At 47.0% G+C, this 22,941-nt stretch overlaps 1 protein-coding gene across 1 annotated transcript in view; it reads right to left on the minus strand.

Annotated features, from left to right (window-relative positions):
• Positions 1-6,011: 6,011 nt before the first annotated feature.
• Positions 6,012-22,941, minus strand: part of ELK1 (ETS transcription factor ELK1) — a 146,357-nt gene continuing 129,427 nt past the window's right edge. The window contains exon 6 of the mRNA XM_086940431.1: positions 6,012-6,885. Coding sequence (XP_086796557.1) covers positions 6,787-6,885 — 99 coding nt within the window. The 3' untranslated portion in view covers positions 6,012-6,786. The remainder of the gene's footprint in view (positions 6,886-22,941) is intronic.

Below are 22,941 nucleotides of genomic sequence, written 5' to 3' on the forward strand. Positions count from 1 at the left end.
TGAAAGAAACACTGCCTCCTTTGAGTACTCTCTGTGCTGAGCACTGGAAATGCCTAAAAAACAAGCGAAGCCTGCTGCCTCCTGGGCATTCGTGGCATGCCCAGCAGTCAACAGTGTGCTCTGGGTGAAAGAGAGTGTCCTGAGGGCGTTCATTGCAAGCTCTATTGGTGGTCATGGCTGTCAGATGAGAGATAGCGCCTGTCTCCTCTTACGTGAAGTTATGTTATGTTAAAATTATTCATAGAGCGCGCTTACACCAGGCGGTTTCATGGCGCTATGAAGGGATGTGTTTGATACCACTGTTAGGTAAGAGACCTCCTCGAGCTCACGCAGATCTCAGGGGTGTAGTAGTGCTCAGTATATGTTAACTATAAGAGATGTTCTGTGCCTTTTATGAACCTGGGGGATGCTTTCAGTGCTGGGAGTGGCAGTGTGATGGACAATGGAAAGTGACCCCACAGACAATTTCCAACTCACATCCTTTTCTGTTTGCACGTCTAGATTGTGCGAAGGCACCCATAACATCATGCTGCCTGCTAACAGAAAGTACTCTTCCAGGAAACGGTGGCACCACTACAGCACAGTATTCCATCCAATACTCACTGGTGTCCTCAAGGACAACCACCAAGCGGGCTCAGAAGGAGACTAATCAATGCGCCCATGGAAATCTTAGTCCCCTTTGGCGAGCATGCAACAGGTGCTTCCAGATCTGGGGTGGTGGTGCCAATAACACCTCAAAACTTCCACTGGAGCGGCATTCCACTTGGAGCACCCACCGGTATTCACACAAACAGTCCATGGCCTGCAGTCCTCATGATGAAAGGCCTCTCATCCAACTCTATGGGACCTCGAAAGTCTCTTAATGTAAGGTATTTAGTAGCCCTTGAAGTAAGCCCTGTATACACAGAAGACAACAGTTCCTTTCCCACAGGGATTGGCTGTCAGAAAATAGCATGTGGTCCAGTAAATGTCGCACAACTAAGTTGGTTTGGGAGATGGAGATAGCCGCATCTGACTTTGTAATGTAAGCAATGTGGTTACACTGGCTTACAGTTGTCTTTTTTAGGCTAGAGAAACTTTTTACAAAAGTAGGGAAATCGCCTCCTTTCCAACACCAACAAAAAGCAAAACAAAAGCAGTTTGTTTGTAAGAGGCAGCCAAAAAAGTTCAGGATTGCAATTCACTCAAGTTCTTAAGTTCATTATTTGATGACACTTTTTTTCCCTTTAGGTAAACTTTGGCAAGAAGTAATTGCAACACATGGGCTGATGATTGTCAGGATTCCGGAGTGGGGCCGCTCTGCATTCCTTGTCATTCGTGGTTCTTGAAGGAGCATGTACAAGGGTTCTTCACCTCCCAGGGTCATTTGATAGCAAACAGCAGGAATATGCTGAATATAATGTCATGATATTCAAAGTTCCCTTTTTTTGTCACAAACAAGACACGGGGGCCTGGTCTGGTATTCCTTGAAACATCTACATTTAAACCAAAGTCCAAGAAAATGCACATTCAAATGTGTCAATATGAATGAGGAAGAAAAGGTCCAGGAAACACAGTCCTCGAATGTAACCAAACATAATAATGTCAACTTCGAATCACACAATTAAAAAAATGTATCGTTAAAAATGGTACTGCCCGGCCTTCTGAAGCATATTTGTAGTAATTTTGTTAGGATACTTTTGGCAGCTATCTTGGCTTTACACCAATGGCTATCGCTGAAACAACCATTGTCAATTAAGTTCACCAGAACCATCTAGACTACTGAAAGTGTTATACATGTGTAAAAAAAAAAAACAAGAACAGGAACAGTGAACCTTAACTTTCATCAATTGTTGGTTCTGTATTAGGTTATTCCTTTGGTCCCTACGAGAATTTCTTGCAAACATGTTTCACTCAAACATGCCCCCAAAAGGCAAATCTTCACAGAAAGTGATCTTTGATGAAATGAGCTAGCAAGGTATGTAATCCCGAGGAATATATATTGAGAAAGTGGTGTGAAAGCATCAAAGATGGTGGGAGGGTAAAGAAGTTCCTCAAACGCGACGGATATTGCAGACTCCTTCCACCCAGGCTTGTGGCCGATGGAGGGTCTATAATTTTATAGTGGGAACTTTTCGGGGAAGGAAAATTTAGCTGATGGATGGTGTCTGGTGAAAAAGTTACCTAAAGGTACTGGTGCGGAATTCTTCAAAAGCTTGAAAGACCCTGCAATTTACTGCACTGGCAGCGGAAGCTTCAACTTTGAGACGGAATAATGCCCTGGAAGCAGTCAAGGATCACCCTTGGAAAGATGTGGTTGAGTCTGCAGTCCTCATTTCATTCTGCTTCTCCCTCATCTCAGATCTGGGTAGAGTTATTTTAAAAGGAATACTCTTGCCTTGACTCAGTTAACCTGCCCTGGTGCTTAAACAAGAAAATGAAGAGGCACCCCTTTTCAGATTCCCAAAATAACTTCTTAAGCCCTGGCTAAGGTCTATGAATGTGACACTAGAACGGTGTCACGTGTAAAAGTTGGGCTGGACTAAAATAAGTTTACCATTTTCCTATTAAAAAAGGAACAGATTTAAGATTATCACACTTCACTGCTGTGAGAGAACCTTATAGATGTGATCTGTTGATTGCTTTTCTATTATTCTTGGCCACAACTATGTTGCTCCCTTTCCCAGTCTTTGCAGCAGGTGCAACCTTGACATTCTCCTTTCTATGGTCATGTCAATGGGTTCAAAAGAAAACAAGAAGCAAAATGGAACCGAACCCACCATTTGGATGCAGGGTCCCACAACCACACGTATCAATACTGATCACCCCACTGGAAACGAAACATGGGGCAACATTATCACCTTGTTGCTAATCTACATAATAGATGTTTTATGGGTTTTTTTACGCAGCAACATGGAGACAAGAGATCCGATGTTATGAAGCAAACTGGATAAATTGACTGGATCTACAAACTTAAAAGAGAGTAAAGGAAGTTCTCAAGAAAACTTATTTTCTGACTGTCCCTTGCTTTATAAAGTTTTAGTACTTACGCAGAAAGCTCATGAAGAAAGAGATGAAATAAAATCCGCTCATGTGACTGCTGAGAAGGGAAGAAGGCTAAAAAAAACTGATTACCTAACTAATGGACATGCAGCTTTGTTTGTGTTCCTTTTTTTGAAAAAATTCACCAATTTGAATTTGTAGGACACTCTAAACCAAATGGGCATTGAAGCGTTGTCAAAACAGATACGACTAAAGACACGTGGAGGACTGACACGCTGGAGATGGTAAATATACAGAATATCAATCATGAATCTCATTTAGAACAGGATCTATTTCAGAGATGTCTTGGACTCTCCTTCTGTGAGCCACAATTTGGAAGGTGTACGTAGGAAGTATATGCAGCTCATGAAGCAACGCTTGGTTTCTGGTATGAAGAATTAGATTTGGGTGTAGTGGAAGGTGCACGCCGGGTGAGAGGTGAGGAACTGATTTGTTTGCAGTGCCCTTGGGCAGTAGACTGTAGGAATCCAACTGTGAGACAATAATGGCACATGCGACGGTGGATCAGTCGTTCCTGGTCTTTATGGAGTTGAGGCTCCTCAGAAAATTTTGAAAATAGGGTACGTCTTCCAATCCCTTCATTTAGCTGAACTTCCATCCACTGACAAGCTGTGGAAACTATCACTTCTAACTCTGTCGACCTGAAAAAATAAACTATTTATGTAAATACCTTCATTTTCTAACCATTGAGTCATGTACGCTACTGTTTGCTCCAAGACTGAATTTTGACGGGGAAAGCCTCGAGATGATCTGTACCTTTGTTAAAGAATTGTTCATCCAAAAATCACCTTGCATGGTCTGCAACAAACTGCAATTCCACCTCCAACTTACGAAGGTCATGCAGTTGAACAATAAAAAATGGGGACTGCATGAACCCTTGTATTCGCTGCACGTAACAGTTGTAGAATCCAACACAACTCTAGCTATCGCGAGGAAAAGTGGTCAATGAGAAGGTATTTCATTGCAATGATCAAATGTGCACACCGTCTGAGAGCGTTCACGGATAACAAAAGTGTTCCAGAGGGATGAACGCTGCAGAGAGATCTCAACAGACTATAACTGATGCATCGCTCTGGTCATGATCACAAAGAGAGACGATCTGTGCAAAACCTGGACTGGCACTCAGTCGTTCATGCTTTTCCGTATGCTTCAGAATACGAAGAGCAGCACCTTCTGTCAGCTCATCAGGAAAAAGTGCATTCTGGTCCTGCCCAGTTATTTACATAATGCATGGGTACAAGCGGGCGCTTCTACACTCAAGGTGACACCCATAAACATTTCAGCGCCAGTAACATGCCATTCAAGCATGAAATGGTAACAACACACGTGGGTACCAGGAAGTAAGTCTTTTGTAACCAGGCCTGGACAGGGATCCTGTAGCAGACGCTTGCCTTACATGTCTACTCAATTATAATATACCCTCTCAGGACACATTTGAGAAGGAGAAGAAAGACTGGTGCGGCTAATATCTGCTAGCAGCAGCACAAGCGCTGAAAAGATAGCACACGAGGATATGCGAAGCATAAAACTCAGGCAGATTTAGGAGTGTGTGTGTATGTGTGAGTGCGCGTGCGTGCGTGTACATGCAAAAGCACGTACGCATGTGACACAGTCTTTTTTGATTTACGTTGTGCTACATTTTTAGAAACAAAAATAGATAATGAAAGGGCATGGAGTTGCATATCCATCCCAGAAAAAAGTACCATCATTAGAAACCAAAAATAATGCTTCTCTTTAGCAAGGACAAATATCCATCAATGTGCAAGATCAAAATGTCCCTCATTGGACACTCATTAAAACCCCAAAATACTCCTCCCTGATGGCAAAATCATCTTACTAAATAGATATCATTTGACAGAGATGTTTCACAAAAGCATTCTAGAATTAAAGCCCTGGGAGACGGTCTGCATTTTATTGTTAAAAGAATGATGTATATGATGTATAGGATGCAGATGGTACTGCAAGGCATGCTTCCTGGGTTTGGCTTTACCACCTACATCCTTCCTTATACCAATATGGTTTAAGGTACTTCTTCCGGTGCCTCATCTGAACGGATTGAAGGATTAAAGGCATCTCACAGCTTCTCTGTGCTAATGACACTGCCCTCAAAACACACTTCTTTTCTCAGTGAGTAAAATTGCAGTTGATTTGCATGTGGTCTAGCATGCATCACAACTGAAGAAATGTTGATAGCACATTTCTGATGCTAGAATTCTAACTGCTATTACATCCCGTAAGGTCTACCTTGCAGGCGACCCTTGCTGAACAAAATAACTGCATGCACAACTTTCATGAGATATTGCGGTGTAAAAACAAGAAAAGGGGAGGCCAATCGCAGTACGGTTTACCTGGAAGTCATAGCTTTAAAAGTGAGTAGGGCACTGATCAAACTGCAGAACTTGGCTTCATTGTGAAGATTTGAGCAGTTACACGACTTGCAAGGATTTCATTATAGTCCTGGGTGAGTTGTGATGAAAGGCCGCTGCACGGATGACCACACTTCTGAACCCGGTAAATGGGCATTGCGACTCACCCAAGAATTAGGAGGATTGGGATTGGTCAAGGTTGGAGAAAATTGTGGAGTCACTAAAGAGAGCAAGGCCAAAAGAGGTTAGATATGAGCTAGTACTCAGCTGATGCAGCATAAGGAACCCAAAAGACTGCTTCAGGCCATATTTAACTAATAACGTTACAGTATTCTGCCAATGCAAACACATCCTCAGAAAACAGACACACGCATCGGTAAGAGGTCACATTGCAAACACACAGCAGTAAACAAACAGAGAAGAATGTCTTAATCATTGTACGCAATGTAGAGCAAAGCAAAGTGGATTAAAACAGATTCAGTAAAAATGGTGGGCATGGCTCTTTTCCTTAGTTCCAAAACATTGATGAAAAAAAACTTTCTGCCTTGCTCGTTGGGCTTAGTTGGATTCAACAACAAGAAAGCTTTTATATTCTTTTCTTTCAAAAATTATCTTAAAAATCTAAATGAAGACTAAGGTTCTGTGGACTTTCATACTGGCACGCGCATGTTTCAGTCTCCACCTGGTCAGGGTGCCACCTCAACCCCAATAAACCCTTCTTTTTAAAAACAACTCTCCTCTAAAAAAAATAAACTCCGGAAACTTCGGAAGTGGAGAAGAGCAGGTGGGGCCGAGGTGTGCAAAAGAGACCCCCACACAGCTTGAATCTTGAAAAACCACTCTCAGCTGTTGATCACCATGATCCAGGTCTAGGGAGGCCCACCCCAGAATTTAAATGCCTATCCCCGTGGCTCTGATCGTTCAAAGAAATAAAACTTCAGAAACAAAGGGCGGCCGCAGAATGCTATTTCTGATAGCGTACCACAATTCACAATATGACCACTCTATTCCACCTCTTGTTCGTTTTGTCAACAAGGATTTGCTTCCCTTTTCTATCCCAATCTTCTTTGCAGACCACGTTCGGAAAGAAAATGCCTTTGCCCAGCTTCCACCAGAAACCATTCCATGACTGGGCGGACGTCTTCAGGCCGGTCTCGCTGGAACTCTGCACGGCAAGAAATATGCTGCCCTCCTTGGTGAGGAGCTTTCAAAACATCATAGGACTAAGATGCTGCGTTCTTCTCAGCCCTGGGACGCTGGTCCCTTCTGGCAGAGGAGAGACCGTGGACGGCCCAGCTCGGCCGCTGCTGGCCCTGCTGTCGTTCCGAAGGGACAGCAAGAGAGAGATAGGAGCTGCAGATGAGGTTCCTCTGTGCGTTTACGGCTTCTGCGGGCCAGGAGACAACACCACGGGAGTGGACAGTCCATCAACGCTCAGCGTAGGGATGTGGATTTGATTGTTGCCATTTGTTGGGAACTGGGTGAAGAAAAGAGACAAAGGTAGACAATGAAACAAACAATTGGAGACTTTCTTCCAGAGACGGTAAAGAATATAATGGCAGGTTATCAGTCATGGTTTACGATTAGCAAAACACACAGTCAGAACTTTAAGTCTCTCCTCGAACAAGGACTTCATCAGACAGGGCTGTCGCGTTCACTGATTTCACAGACTTAAAAATGCTCAATTCATTGGCAAACTGAATAATAATTTATTACTGATCGAAGATGTATTGATCACTCTGTGAAATGCCTTTTGTAAGGTGGGTCAAGTGAAGCAGGGAAAAGCACCAGGAATAGGGCAATAGGCAGTGGTTTGGGAGTCAGGTTTTGGCAAATAGGTTGTCATGGAGAGTCAAGCAACACAGCGGTGCAGTTACCAGACACAGCAATATTAACAGGAAGCCCTTGGCTACCTCAAGAGCAGAGGCCATGACTGGAAGTGTGGGAGAACATCACCTCTAGCTTGATGTCTTTGGACTCTAAACAACCACACTTCTGGTTCACCAGCCTTACAATAATAAAAAGTGAGTAAAAGACAGCAAAATATAATGCAATGGACCAAGAAGGATCTGCAAACTTAAGAGGAAACAGAGAGAGAAATAAGCAGACTAGACTGATGTGTGATTCTTATGCACTATTCCATTGAATGCCATGTTCAAATGATAAAGAAGCGGATAAAGGCTGAGAAGAAAAATCAAAATGAGGAGAAATCAAAGACGTAGACTGACATTTTATGGACCAACAGAAAGAAAGAAGGAGAAGAGACAGCTTAAAAAGAAGGAGACTGCAGGAAGACTGGGAATACAGAAAAGAGCTGCAGCAAAAATTTAAAGTGCCTGATAAGTTAGGTAGTATAAATTGGGTGCTAACAAGTAAGTCATACTATGATGCCAAGTGAAGACATTTATATGGCTTTCTAGGGGGTTTGAACATTTTTCATTCACATCAACTTTTAGGTGTTCAGCAGATTATTTTCTTGAGCAATTATGCCAAGAAATCCAGCAGTAATTGCAAAATAAAATGACCTCTTTGATTGTGTGTAAGCAAAGTAAAATGTTAAACATTTAAAAAATAATTAATCCAGCAGTAAATCAAAGCAGAGAAGAACCTATCACCCATGTTCAACCCACTACATCGTTCCTGAAAAGGCAGGCACTTACTGAACGAAAACACCAAGAAGACAAAGCAGCGGACCACAGAGAGCAGCACCTTTCCTGTATTTCAATGTCGCTGGATATCAACAATTCGATTTCTATCTGTGTGCACTCACCACAAGTACCTGCTGCCAAGATGCAACCTTTTGGTCAAAGACATATGATAATCCACAGTAGAAGTGCACCACAATCAATATTAACACCAAGAAAAGAAAGTCCCAATTTAAATTCTACAATGTTGTGAATTCTTCATTTTATTTTTATTCTTAAACGTGTCAGATATTACAGTGATAACAGCCAACGCATTTCGTCCATAACAACAGACTTCTTCAGGGCTCAATTTGAGTCATTTTTCTTAAGGGCACTTTTATTTTGTGCTGTTAGGTGTCATTTGAGGGCATTTTGGCCCAAACCACTCATGTGGTAAACATTTTTTTTTTTTAATTATATTTTTATTGCAGAGTTATAAACCACAGGATACAATTAAGCAGCCAGTACACTTGTGGGCTCCCCCCGTCCAATGATAGATCACAGTCATACACAGCCATTCAGCCCGCATCCCGGAGGCCGGGCGGCATATTACATCGCTCAAAAGGAACACATCACAGTGTACGTCCCATTGGGACCCTGGCGGAAGGTCGTATTGTGTATCTGCTTTTACCCCCCCACCCACAACAACATACCCGTCAGCCATCTCCGTGGTAATCTATGAAATCGCTCGAGCCGGGGCCTGCCCTAGGCTATATGGGCCTTCGCACCTGGCCGTTCCACCCAGCCGGCCTACCCCCCACTCTGTGCCCACCGTCCCAATAGGTCCAAGGCCCTAACAAGCAACCCTCCAATGGCTTCCGGCCCTCCCCAAACCCCCTGCAACCAACCCCCCCAAGGCCCCCCCTCCCCTGGCAACTGCTAAGGTGTGTGCTTCGCCCTATCGAATTGGATGGGTCCACTACAGTGCTTAGTACCATACTTCTGTGTTCGCCCCGCGGTGTCCAGCGGCTTAGTTCTCGCCTTCCTCATCCTCAACCAAAGAATCACGCAAAGCCTGTACCACTAACTCCCATGCACGCGCTGCATCCAGTGCCTTCTCATTCCCCAACTTTACTGCTTGCTTCATCCGGAGCACACTCTCGCAGTCAGACCACCGCAGCAACTCATTCTTCCACCTACGCAGTGAGGGACCTCCCCTGGACTTCCAGTGCCACGATATTTCCCTCTGTGCCAATATCAGACCCAGGTCTATGAATTTACTTGTCACCTTGGTGTGCTTAGTATGCGGGAACCAGAGCAATAGGCACGCCGCCATGTCGAATTCTACCTCCCTGTCAGTCACTTCATTCAGGAGTTCCCCTACCTCCGCCCAATAGGTCCCCAGTTGTGGACACCCCCAAAACAAGTGGTCCATGTCCGCCCCTAGGGACGAACACCTGGGGCAACAGGCATCCGGCACCCGAAAGTACCGCTGTAGTTTCTCAGGAGTTAAATAGGCCCTATGGAGCACATAGAAGTGAACCTGCTGAAAGCGCGCGTTCCTGGTGCCCTTCCACGTGCGTCGCAGGATATGGCCCCATGCCGTATCCGGTATGGGCCGGCCAACGCTCGCCTCCCATTTAGCTTTGAGCCCGTGGAGTGGTTCCAGCCCTTCGTTCAGCATCCTATTATGGAGGAACGTCACAGCTTTGAATGTGCCAGCCGCCATTACCACATATTGGCACGCCATAGTCGTCGCGGGTTCCAAGAGCCCCTCCTTCCAGTGCTTTTGTACGGCAGCCACAACTGCCGCATGTAGGAGGAAGCCCCCCTCAGGCAGTCCGAACTGGTCCCGGAGCACTTCGAACGGTGCCAAAGCCCCATCTATGTACAAGTCGCCCACCACCTGCAACCCTGCCTCCTCCCAATCCAACAACGGGGACCAATCCCCTCCGTGCGGCAACGCCGTCAACATCCCGAGCGGGATCTCCGGGGCATAAGGCCGCGATGCCCTCGCTCTCCGAAGGCTCCTCTGCCAGCACAGCCGGAGCGTCCGCTCTTCCATGGTGAGGGCCCGTAACTCGAGCCGCTGCTGCATGATGATGTAGGACAGCACGTGGCGCTGTATTCCCCGATCCCGATCTTCCTCCGGTCCCCGGAACACCCTGGCTACGTTCTGCATAAGGACCTGCAACTGCGCCGCTAGATAATACAGCTCCAGGTCGGGCACGGCCATGCCCCCTTCCAACTTGGGGCGAAGTAGCGTGCTCAGGGCTATTCTGCGGCGGCCATGCCCCCATAGAAAGCCAGTTATCAACGACCGCAGTTCCCTAAACACCGCCTGGGGAATCCAGGTAGGCAGCGTACGGAAATAATAGAGGAAGCGGGGGAGCGCCACCATTTTCAACAGTGCTATCCTGCCCAGGACTGTCAGCGGGAGGGTCGACCAGAAAGACAAGCTGCCCCGCAGCGCCCGGACACAGCGGCCAATGTTACCCTCCAAAAGGTCCGCAGCCGAGTGGTAAATACGGACACCCAAGTAGGTGATGCAAGAGGGTTCCCATACCACACCCAGATCGCTGCTAGGGGTTGGCGATCCCGCACTCAGCGGAAACACGCAAGTCTTCGCCCAATTGACCTTAAGGCCCGACAGCCGGCCGAACTCAGTCAACAGATCTATCGCTCCAACCAATGCCCCCGAGGTGTCAGCTAGGTACAGGAGCAAGTCATCCGCATAGAGCGATATATAATGCCATAGCCCATCACTCACAATCCCCGCGTATCGGTCGCCTGACCTCGCATGGACCGCCAAGGGTTCCATCGCCAGAGCAAACAACAGAGGGGAGAGAGAGCATCCCTGTCGTGTTCCCCTGCTCACCGGGTACGCCGCAGACACCAGGCCGCCCAATCGTACTCTCGCCGTCGCCGAGGTATATAAGACCCTCGTCCACCTTCGAAACCCGTCGCCCATGCCAAACCTCTCCAGCACTCCATCCAGGAAAGGCCATTCCAAGCTATCGAAGGCCTTCTCGATGTCCACGGACAGAACCGCCGGCACTCCCTCCTCATCCAAGATGGCGTCCATTATTCCCACCAGGCGGCGGATATTCATCGCCGTGCTCCTCGTGGGTATAAACCCGGCCTGGTCCCTGTGCACCAGGCCCGTCATATGCGGGGCCAGTCTGGTGGCTAGGATGCGGCTCAGGATCTTATAGTCCACCGTCAGCATGGATAGCGGGCGATAAGACCTCACGTCCGCGGCATCCCGGCCAGGCTTGAGGAGCGGTACTATCAAGGCCTCCCTCATGGACCCAGGCAATGCCCCCTTCTCGAAGGCCTCCATGTACACCACCAGCAGCCTGGGCGCCAGGATGTCCACATAGTGTTGATAGAACTCGATTGGCAGTCCGTCCACCCCGGGCGTCTTGTTACGGGCCATATGTTTGATGGCCACCCGAATTTCAGTAAGCGTGATCGGGCCACCCAGTTCCCTCGCGTCTTCCTCGTCCAGGACCGGAAGCGGCCTCTCCCCAAGGTACTCCGCGATGTCCTGAACCCCCACTCCCAGCTGACTCCGGTACAGTTCCTCATAATATCTCCTGAAGCGGTCCAATACAGCTGCCTGGGAGTACACCATCTCTCCCTGCGCATTATTAATGCTGAGAATCGGGCATCCCCTAAGTTCCGGGTTAGCTAGTCTGGCCAAGAGGGTACCCACCTTGTCCCTTTCTGCGTGTGCCCTGATAATGTACTGCCTATAGTCATAACATCTCAAACGTTCCGTCTCCGCGGCTACCACTTCCTTCGCCTCCAACAACTGGGCCTGTAAACCTGGCCTAGCCGGCCTGCGGCGCTCCAAGTCCCTCAAAGTTTCCTCCGCTTTCATTAGGTCATTCAGCACAGTCGTACGAGCATTCGAGAACCTGCCCAAACACACCCCTCTCACCACCACTTTCATTGCATCCCACTCAGTAGATCTACTCGAAGCCGTGCCTTCATTCACACCGAAATAACTATCAATGCCTTGCCGGACCGCATCGTCAAACACAGAATCCTCTAGCGTCTCCGGCCGAAGCCGCCATGTTGGTATCACTGAGCGCTCCCTCTGCCACTGAATATGCACCAATAGGGGGTTATGATCGGATATAGTCCTAGCCAGGTACTCCGCATGGGTAATCAATGGGGCTAGGGATCCCCCGCAAAGCACCGAATCGATCCTGACATGTAGATCATGGAGAGCGGAATAGAAGGAATAGTCCCTGGTTCCCCTGTGCCTCTCCCTCCAGACATCCAGCAACCCCCATCGTTCTTGCCAGTCCTTCCTGTGCGCGGCCAGCCTGCGCACAGGAGAGTCTACTAGGGGGGGATGGGACCTATCCAGAGCAACATCCGTGATTGAGTTGAAGTCCCCCCCTAGCACTATCGGACCCGCCAGGAAAGAGGCCAAGGACCCCGAGAGGCTATCAAAGTATCGGCCTTGGTCAGTGTTCGGTGCATAAACACAACAGAAAACCACATCCCGTCCATATAACCTCACCTCCACCGCTACAAACCTGCCATCCGGATCTACTACTTGATTCAGCACTTGAAAGGGTATCCCCGCCCTCACCCAGATCAAGACCCCCCTGGCATACGCTGAGTAAGTGGTGCCAAAGACCTGGCCCCGCCATCTTTTCTGCAAGGCAGCGCACTCTTTTTTAGTGAGATGGGTCTCCTGGAGCATAGCAATCTGAACCCCCCTGCGTACCAGGTATGCATGCACTTTGTGACGTTTCACCATAGTCCGCAGCCCCCGGACATTCCACGTTAGGCATTTCAAGTTAGGTAATGTCCCCATTCCAACTCCGTATAGTCCGAATCAAATAACAACGGTCCATGGCCCCCCCAAAGCAGTTGCCCCCCCCCCAAACAGTCCCAAAACTGAAACATTCCCCAACCCCCACTCCCCAGGACAGAGCACACGAACCCAATGGCCGCCCCCATCCAAACCTTGATCCAACTTCACACACACTTACCCTGTGGTCTCCACCACAGTCGACCTTAAGGGCCTAAGGGGGGTGAGTCGCCGCCGACCCCAGCTAGCGGAGCCCGCATCCCGCACTTCATCCCCTCCAAAACACACAGCTCCCCTTCCCGGCAACCCGCCCCCCAGCAACAGGATATCACCCTACCATGAAGTCCCGATCTAGTCCCAGTTCTATCTCAGCCGCAGAAAACAACATCCGAAGTCTGTGGGGTCACTATCGGCCCCTTCTGGCTCTCCGCCTCCGAAAGTTCCTCTCCTGTTCTGCTGCCTTCCCCTCCCGAGTCCGTTTCGGCCCGTTCACTGTTCTGTTGCGACCCTGTGATGGCCGCCGTCGCTGCGAGTGCATCCCTCTTCTCCGCCGCCATTTGAGCCTCCCGCTTCTCCCGCTGGCGCCTGTTGTGGGATCTGATGCGTTGTGACTGCCGCACCCGGGGCTGCTTGGGTTGGTCTCGCCGACTTTGGTGCGATCTGTCCGTCCCCGCTCTATACGACTCAAGCCATTGCCAAACTTCGTCCGGAGTCTGGAAAAAGTGCGTGGAGCCATCCATAATAATCCGCAGCTTGGCCGGGTAGAGCAAGGAGTACTGGATGCCTTCCTCCCTGAGCTCCTTCTTCACCGCAAGGAACGATGCCCTGTCCTTCTGAACCGCCTGCGTATAATCCGGGAAGATCGTTACCTTGCTGTTCTCCACCTCATAAGGGCCCGACATCCTGGCCCGCTGGATGAGGAGATCTCGGTCCTTGTAGTGGAGGAGCCGCACCACCATCGGTCGGGGGGGGCGGCCAAGCCCCGGCGGGCGAGCGGGCACCCGGTGAGCTCGCTCCAGAGTGAAGAATGGAGTAAGCCCCTCCGGCGCCACCACAGTGCGAAACCAGTTCTCCATGTAGGCCACCGCATCCTCCCCCTCAATCCGTTCCGGCAGGCCTACGACCCGCACGTTGTTCCGCCTATTGCGGCCTTCGGCATCCTCCGCCCTCCGCTCCAGTGTGTCCAGTCGGGCCAAAATGTCCGTGATCCTGTGCTCCGCGGTCACCACCGATGGCTTCAGGTCCAGCAACAGTTGGTCATGATCCTTGACCCGATCCGCCAGCTTCGCGTGATCCGCGCGTAGCAGCCCCAGGCCCGTGGCAACTTGGGCAATGTCATTGTGCAATGCCTCCTTAGTGGAGGTGATCGCCTCAAGGATGGCATCCAAGCGCCGGTTCAGCCGCTGTTCCTGATCAAGCTCCGGGGAGGGACTCTCACTCAGCTGAGTCGATGTCGCCGAGTCCCCCTCGCGGCTCCCGGGCATCGGCCCTCCGATCGCCGCCATGTCAGGGCGCTGCGTCACAAGTCCGGTCACCCGTGCTGCGAGTACGCCCGTGGGTCCGTGCCGGCCACCGGGCACCGGGCGGTGCTATGTCCCCGCCGACGTTCTCAGGATCAATGGCCAGGCAGACGGGCTCCGTCCCGTCACCCCCCTGTGGCCTGCGGGGGGAAGGATGAGTCTTAGGGCGGCGGCCAACGAGGGCCCCCGATCTTCTGGGTGAATCGGGTCAGCGTCCCCTGGTCTCAGGACATCGCGCCGCCAATCTCAGTGTGTCGGGCAGCCGGGTGCAGGGTCCCCTGCTACTTGGCGACATCCGGACTCAGGGCTGAAGTTCGGGACCGTCCGACCACCTCGCCGCCATTTTCTTCACACCCTGGGCTACACCTCGGCCGCCTCTTCTCCCGATCTCCTCGGGGCCAGCAGTCCCCCAGCGACTCTCCGATTACGCCCAGCTGTCCCCTTACACTTCAGAGGGCAGGAGCGTCGTCTCCGGGTCGCCTAGGGTCCCAAAAAACAGGAGAAATAGCGGGATTCCGCGCGGAGCTGCGAGCTCACGCCGCCATCCCGATCGGCGTCCAAGCCACGCCCCTCTCATGTGGTAAACATCACGTGGCGGTACACAGAGGCTGAGTGATAGACCCTTTTGGAGGCTAGAACAATACAATCCATCTGCATTGGGTATGTTTAGGTTAACCAGATTTGGTTTAGTGTCCTGCTGGATCTAGTATGGTGTATACCTCAGAGCCAGGTGTTGAAATCGCTTAGTTGATGCTTATGGCAAATACTATTATATTTGTTATAGCCAGGTACCAAATAAGGGGCGAACGGCTCAAATTGCCCATATAACATATTCTGTATTGCTGAGAGCGGGGAAAGAACGATAAACCATCTCTAGAAGGTTGCGATCAGTAAAATGATTGTGGTATATATTGGGTTTTTTAATGAATTAATGCACTCAGAGACATGGTGAAATGCCCACTTGGACTATCAATGTGTGGGTCCGCTCTTTGGGGTTCGATTGGGGTATGGATACTTTCTGATATGACCTTGTGGCATTGAAGTCTTAAATTGCCCTTTTTTTTGTTATCATCACACTTTCAACATGGATTCTAACATTAAGAAAGTGTAGGTGAACAGGGTGCAATCTTTGTCATCTTCCCATTTCCTTCTATTAGTGTGACTTTCTCCATTTGTTCTATTAATTTTAATTCTCTTCCTCTGCTCTTTTTGCTTCTCAGTTATTTTGTTATGGCATTGCTGCGGAATACTAATGTAATTAGGGTACTACATACCATTGAGACGAGTAGGGATGAATCAGAAATGAAGTGGACGTGATCTTGCTCTTGTCCTCTGTGTATGGTGATCTTGTTTCAACCATAATGAGAAGGAACAACGTACAATGTATTGTGATACAAAAACCTTTTGGTGACTCGCAGCGTTTGTGCAATATGTTTTTTAAGTCTCTCAAAGTACATTAGGCCCATGACCATGTATCAGGTTACCGTGAAGTTTAGCCACATTTATACATTTGACTTGTTTTTAACCTGTGTGGTATGTAATGTTTGTTCTTATTGTCGGTTAGTATTTATTGTAGGAAAGGGGGGCATCTGTCATTGAGAAAAAAAAATTGTGGATTTTTGATGTCTATTTGAGGATAATCATTTGTCATTTTTGTTCTTTTGTATTGGCCATGTATGAACTCAGCTTGATTAATAGCGTGTCCTGTGGTGTTATGTTTTTATTTAGGTCTTGTTTAGGTTTATTGCAGTACAGCCCAGAAGAAGTCCATTGTTATGACCGAAACGCGTTGGCTGTCTTAGCTGTAACTTGCCAAACTAAAAAGGGGAACCTAAAAAGCAGGGAGGCCCATCTCAGTAGCTCTCCGGGTGATAATCTTGGGGGTCAGTTTTGAAAGGGAGCTAGAGTAGTGGACTGAGGGATTCTACTGTTGTGAGCAATGAACAGACTCCAGAGACTGAAGTTACAGTGGTAGGTCAGGAACACATAAGGCACCAGCCAAACAAGTGTAACCTGATGAAGGTAATGTTAGAGGCTTACAGGTATCAAAACCAAGCACTGCTTTGGGCTCGATGGAAACATGAGTTAAAGGCCTAAGCCCTGCAGTAGTGAGTACTGGACATTGCAAAAAACTGCTGCACTACAAGAAGGGTAGTAGCAGAGGTTGAGCTTTTGCCAAGGGATATCGTGTGGAGGAGGTGAGAGGGAAGCCTAAACAGGACACAGGAAGAACTGGCTCATAAAGGTCCACCCAGGACGCTGCCTTTGAGAAGGGTCCAGTATTTGAGAAAGAAGACAGATTACGAGTACCACTCAAATAAATGCTAGAAAATGCTGAATTGTAAGAAGAAGAAAAAATAACTGGGGTGCATTTTTATGTAAAGTACATTTTAAGAAAACATCTTTCATTGCAAAAGATTATCGCGCACCTGGAATTTATAACAGAATGAAACTGAATCTCTGTAGCTCTCACACTAAAAGTTAAGCAAACATTCTGAAAAAGTATTACCAGAGAGCAAAAGAAAAAAAAAAGGAGAGGCTCAGGGAGAAAGTGGTATGCTAGGGACACCTTGTTAATCTAACCAGTGTCACAAATATAGAAACACGGGAATATGTGTTAATTCTGCTGAAGATGAAACTCTTTAGGGCATAGACATGGGCAACGATAAATTGCAGACAGGTTTGCACATGGTGCTAGGATCGTCGTTTGGCTGGGTGTAAAGCTCAAAGGCAGTCTCGAATTTAAACAATTGTTAATTTTTTGGACTTTCATTAAGAGCTTCAAACGTTGGATCTGGCACAGGTCTGTTTCAAACTCATGGTGGTCCTGCCGATGGAATAAATAGCCCTACAAGAAGGTTTTCCTCGCCTATGGTGACATGTACCTGTCCTGTAGCACAGAGTCAGGCCAAGATTATGTTTACTTCATAGGACCCAACTGACAATCACTAACTTGCATCTCAAATGCTTTACACAGATTGCTGCTGGTGGACGGTTTAGCGACTCTTCTGAAGAGGCGAAAATTCGCATTTCACTCCTCTACAAGAGGTGTGACTTTATGTAGAAATTAGCATGCTGTTGACTTGCAATCAGCACTCTGAAGCTTCTGGAAGTCAGAGGGCGGCAAGAAGTGAAAAACCAAAGTAACACTTCCTGGAGAACAGGACGATCTTTCAGAGCTGCATATTTTGAATTGAATTAGAGCTATTTTGGTCAGAGAAATGTTCTCAAAAACACCAAACAGTAGATATGGTTTTGTGGCTCTCCATGTTCCATTCTGACCTTCAATATTAGCTAATAAGACCCTGGCAAAGAGATCAATGCATTTCAAGGGCCCGAGAACCTATCATGGCACAGGTATAAGAACAACTTGCCGACTGCCAAGGCAGAGGCCTGCCATAAAAAATCAAAGGAGGGAGTGAAGAGGAAAAAGGTAGAATCGTCCTCCTCTTGATACTGTTATCCAACATAGGGATTCTACCATTATGTGAATATATATGCACCCATGTGTGTGCTGCTATTTTTTTTTTTATTGTTTAGTCATACGTGAAAAATTGTGCAAAAGGATCAGAGCTCCTTCTCTCAAGAGCAAGGTTTCCAAAAAATGTAAAATACCCCTCACACACTGGAACCTGATTCAGTGTCATGCTTCATCATCGGAGTCTTCCCACCCCTCTACAAGACGGGCGTGCTACGACTTACGTAGACTCAGGAGCAATTTATTCAGTGATTGGTGAGTATGTGTAGTGCGTGGGATAGTGAAAAGAAAATGTGAGATGGTTAAAAATTCTCTGGCTAGTGGAAGGAAAATACTTTATTGTCTTCCCTGGCTGAGAATAGTAAAAATGGGGAGGTGCATGTGGTGTACTATAATGAGTCACCTCCTACAAGGTCGACATGTTTCAGAAGCCATCAACTTGGCTTTCTTCCTCAGGACCAAAAAAACGATCCCTGCCATCTCCTAGACCTAAAGGTGAAACCAGAGAATGCCCAAAGTTAGGAAAGGAGATCAGAATGCCTTCTAGTCTCATACAAGCAAAAGAAATAGAGAGAATTGACCAAGAACTGAACGGACACAGGGAGGGACTGATATTTGTGGTTATCCTTGGAGGGGATAGTTTTGGTCTAGATAAGGGGTCAAAGACTTAAAGAAATTGGAGAATGGATGCTCTCAAGCATCCCTTGGAGGTGTTCTCTACAGAGGTCCATGGGCACCACAAGTGATGTCTCCACTTGGTCCAATGAAATAGGGTTGAGATAAGGATCCCCAACAGACTCCCAGGCCCACAAGTCGCCCACTATTGAAAGGTAATGGCGCAATAGACTACTCCAGTGTTTACCAAACTGTGTGGCACAACTCACTGTTGGTTCATCAGCTAATTTCTGGGGAGTTGAGAAAGAACAGTAAATAAAGTGGCCCTAAACATTTTGTATTCTTCTTGTCGCATTTGCTGTGATTCAAAAGACAAAGGGCAAATGTCAGGCTATATCTTCTGACAAATTGCTGCCTGCCCTTTTAATATGGGGAATGGCTTATCAGCAGAACTGATCAGTGCAAGTGTAGTTGCAATTTCAATAGAAAACATGCTGTCTGTGTGCTACCACACCATGCTTTAGTAATATATTTGCAACAGTGTGCTCCAAAAATGCACCACCAGCTTCATACTACACCCTTACCACTCTTACGCTAAATGCATTTTCTACACTTGTGTGAAGCTACGACTTTTCACAACCCCTATGACTTCAGTGATGTAAGTTTGATGTTCACCCCCACTCTGCATTAATGTTGCTGGAAGAATTTTCAGAGGTGCTGAACCATGTCCAAGTCTTCTTTTAAAACTATTCCTTGCCAGTATTCCCAAGCAAGACTCCTGGAGAACGTCCCGTATTTTTTGCTGAGTTTTTTTTCACAAAGCCATTTCAACTGAGAATGTACTCACTATGATATACGTGATCATTCACAATCACCCCACTTGTATATGACTTTCACACATAAATTGAGAAATATTTATGTGGCCTAATAGCCAGAGCTGCCAACTTAGGATCTGGGCAACCAGATTCGAAGCTCAGCGCTGGCTCTGGGAAAATGACTTAATCTCTTATGCTTAACATTAAATTAATCTGACCTTATGTGATGCACTCTGGTGCTCGCGTAAATCTCTCCAATATCCTTGGTCAGTGTTTATGCTATATAATACGGATATATTCATTCCAAAATATTCCATCTCTGGGCCTTGTTTTAGCTCAAAAATGATCATGAGGCCTTATCTGATATTCTGCTATAGAAGGGGGTTTTTAAATTAGCTAAAATCACTGATATAAACCCCAATATTTTTCAGAAGCCTTGCAATGTTATTGAACAACTGCCACAAGCCAACACCCACTCTAAAATGTGTTTCCGCTCCAGGCTCCAGTGCTGTTCACCCTCTGCCACATTATGGGCAGGTCACGATCTTGGCCACAGTCAGATAACAACATATCAAAGTGCGTGGTCAAGGATATTGCATTTGCAAACCAATTGCTGTTATGGAGGATCGCAAAGATTGTTAAGAGTATGTTATTTTGGGAATTCACAGCATTTTGATAGCACGTCTACTATTACATTAAAAACTAGCCCTCTCTCATGTCTATTAAAGCTAGGTGGATCGATAAGGTTTGTCAATCTCAAAAATGTGGATCAAAGTTCCAAAAAGTTTGGAAACCACTAGTCTACTCTGTCTGCATTAAATTCACTTTTTCAGTTCCAAAAAGCCAGCAGAAGGGGTTTCAGACGCAATGTCGGGGATTGAGTAATAATATGGGTCTCTTTTTCTCGGTCTTCTATTCAGAGAATTCTGCACCCCGTGCCTCCTCTGCTTCTTCTACATCCGAGCGGTCACACTTGAACCCACGGTAAAGATCCTGTAAACTTACCTGAGATACCAGCTACATAATCGGACCAGATATTTATACCACAGCAAGACTGACCCAGGACTTTACCGTTGCTTAATACACAAAAATCACTGACAACACATAGGGGCCCATTAGAATGCCTGGCGGATCGCCACCGCCCACATGGCGGTGGCGAACCGCCCGACATTCTTTCCTGCCCGCATGCCATTCTCCCCCTTGCCATATTACTATGGCGGGGGGACTCCGGTGGACGGAAAGACCGCCTGCCGGTTTTCCGCCCAGTCGATGAGTCGACCTGGCGAAAAAGGTTTTAATATGGTGGCGGTGTCTGTTAGACACCGCCCTCCATATTATAATGCATGCTGGGATTTACTATTGAGGGTCTTTACTATTGAGGGCCCGTAGCGGGCCCCCAGGAAGTTGTGGTGTGGGTAGTACCATAGGTACCCCCCTGCAGTTTCATGTACAACATGGCAGGCACGTTGTGCATGAAAATGCACGACATGCCTTTTTGGCATTGCGGCGGGCAGTGCTGAAAGCACCGCCCGCCGCAATGTCATGAATGCAGGATGCACCCGCCATTGTGGCGGGCGCATCCTCATGACCCCCACGGGACCGCCGCACTTAGGGCGGGCGGTCCCTTTCTACGTCAGGATGGTGGGCAGACAAAGTCCGCCCGCCATCCTAATGATGCCCTAAGTGTGAACGAAACACACTAGCCAGAACTAAAGTGGGTGGTACTGAGAAACTGTTACTGTAGCCATTTGTCCGCCCAGGTATCTAAAAAATGAAAATGGGCGTCTCCAGACGATTCCAAGTCCTGCCGGGAGAATAGGGGGGAGGCATTCCGTAGTATGATCAGGTCTGAGAAGACAGCATGGATTGCACCTAGTGCACTCTCCTCTTTACGATATCATCCACCTAGACTCCCAACTCATCGAAGATTGAGATTAGAGCGCTGTGCACCCTTCAAGAGCCCGAACACTGGTGTACACAGCACAGCGTCTTGTCAAGATAGATGTATGTTAGATCATTGGTAGCAAAAATATCATCCGACAAAGATATTGTGGCCTATATTTTGTTTATAAACAAATACCAATCCATTGGCATAGATTTTTCAATAATTATTCCAATGCTGTACTTTTAGGATAACATTTTTTGTAAGACAAAATTTAGGCTACGGTATTCAGATACCATAGCATGGTACCACTTTTCGCTGGAGCGTTCTTCATGGAAGAAAGCTCTAAGTAGTCTGCGAATGGCTCTCGAATAAACTCTCCTAAGAGATTAAACATTCAAAGCCTTGAACAGCTTTGGTAAGGAGCATGGATTCATATAGGTTTAGGCGCTACATAAATGTATTTGGTTTGACACAACAAGACTTTAGTTGCGGGTCTTAAGAAAATTGTTAATAGTGCTGCAACTCCACGTCGAAGCGTTCCTGCGTATGAGGGTGCATTCCTCTTTCTATAGTAAGCTGGATGTCAGACACCTTCCATGTACATGATGAGCTGTAGATCACCTGCTTCAAAAATGGTCGTTTTTAGAGGCCTTGCTCTACATTTTTTCATTCTCCTTTCTGCTTTAAAGCCTTGTCTCTGCATTCACTCTACTCGGACCTTATGATACTCGAAAGGCAACTGAAGATAGTGTTTTTAGGTCTTTACCCTGCTCCGGCACTGCTAACGACAGGCACCTAGAGACAAGTGTATAATGTTAAATTTGTTCGTGAAATTCAGGAAACTACAACATTATTCCATTTTGCATAATTACACCTCTGAAACCACATTAACAACCAGAACGTGGGCATCTGATGTTCACGTCCATCAAAAATTGACGCGAAGACTTATTTCGCGCTGAAGTATAGTGCTAAATGATGGGTTTGAATTTAGCATAATTACACCGAATTTTGTGTTGTTATCCCTGAAATTTCGAATAATAACACTCATTTCGCACATCCCTAGGATAAATGTCCTGATTATAATAATTATAAGAATAATAATTAGTTAAACGATTTTATTTATTAAATTAATTGATGAATTTGGAAACTTCTCACGTTTGTGCCTTTAGCCTCCAGGCCAGACTGTTTTTTGCAAATATAATTACTATATGCTTCGAAGGTGTCGCACATTTCAAGTAGAAGGCACTTATGCCCTTACAAATTCTAACACCTTTGGTTTCCTGGAATAGTTTGAATGCTCGACCAGAGATTTATTAAGGAAAAGTAAAGCTAGGACAGGAGTCATTTAGGCGAGAAGAGGTTTATGTAGGGCATTGTGCAAATTAGGCAATTCAACATTGCTTACAGAAAATAGCAGCCGGTTTCATTTTTTTGGGCATAACTTAGCAAGATCTCTGATATAGGGCGAGAGCCAAGGGACTCCATTGTCTTCTCCATTATAAATGGATATTTAGTGCTACAGTTCCCTGCATACAAATTGAAGAGTAAGAGAGGATGGGTGTTAACACAAATTGGGTCCCATGGTGACACCCTAAATATCACATTGTGACTATTCTGGACAAAAAGAATGGATCAGGAGAGTTTCGGCCAGATCTAGAGAGCCTCCTTCAGCACTTTATCTCAAATCGAAGTGCCCGCTTTTCACTGGCACGGGAAGGAATACTAGTTGAGTTATGGCTTCTTGATGAGTAAGGGTTGCCTA

Source organism: Lissotriton vulgaris, chromosome 10 (genome assembly GCF_964263255.1).
Source record: "Lissotriton vulgaris chromosome 10, aLisVul1.2, whole genome shotgun sequence".
Lineage (NCBI taxonomy): Eukaryota > Metazoa > Chordata > Amphibia > Caudata > Salamandridae > Lissotriton > Lissotriton vulgaris.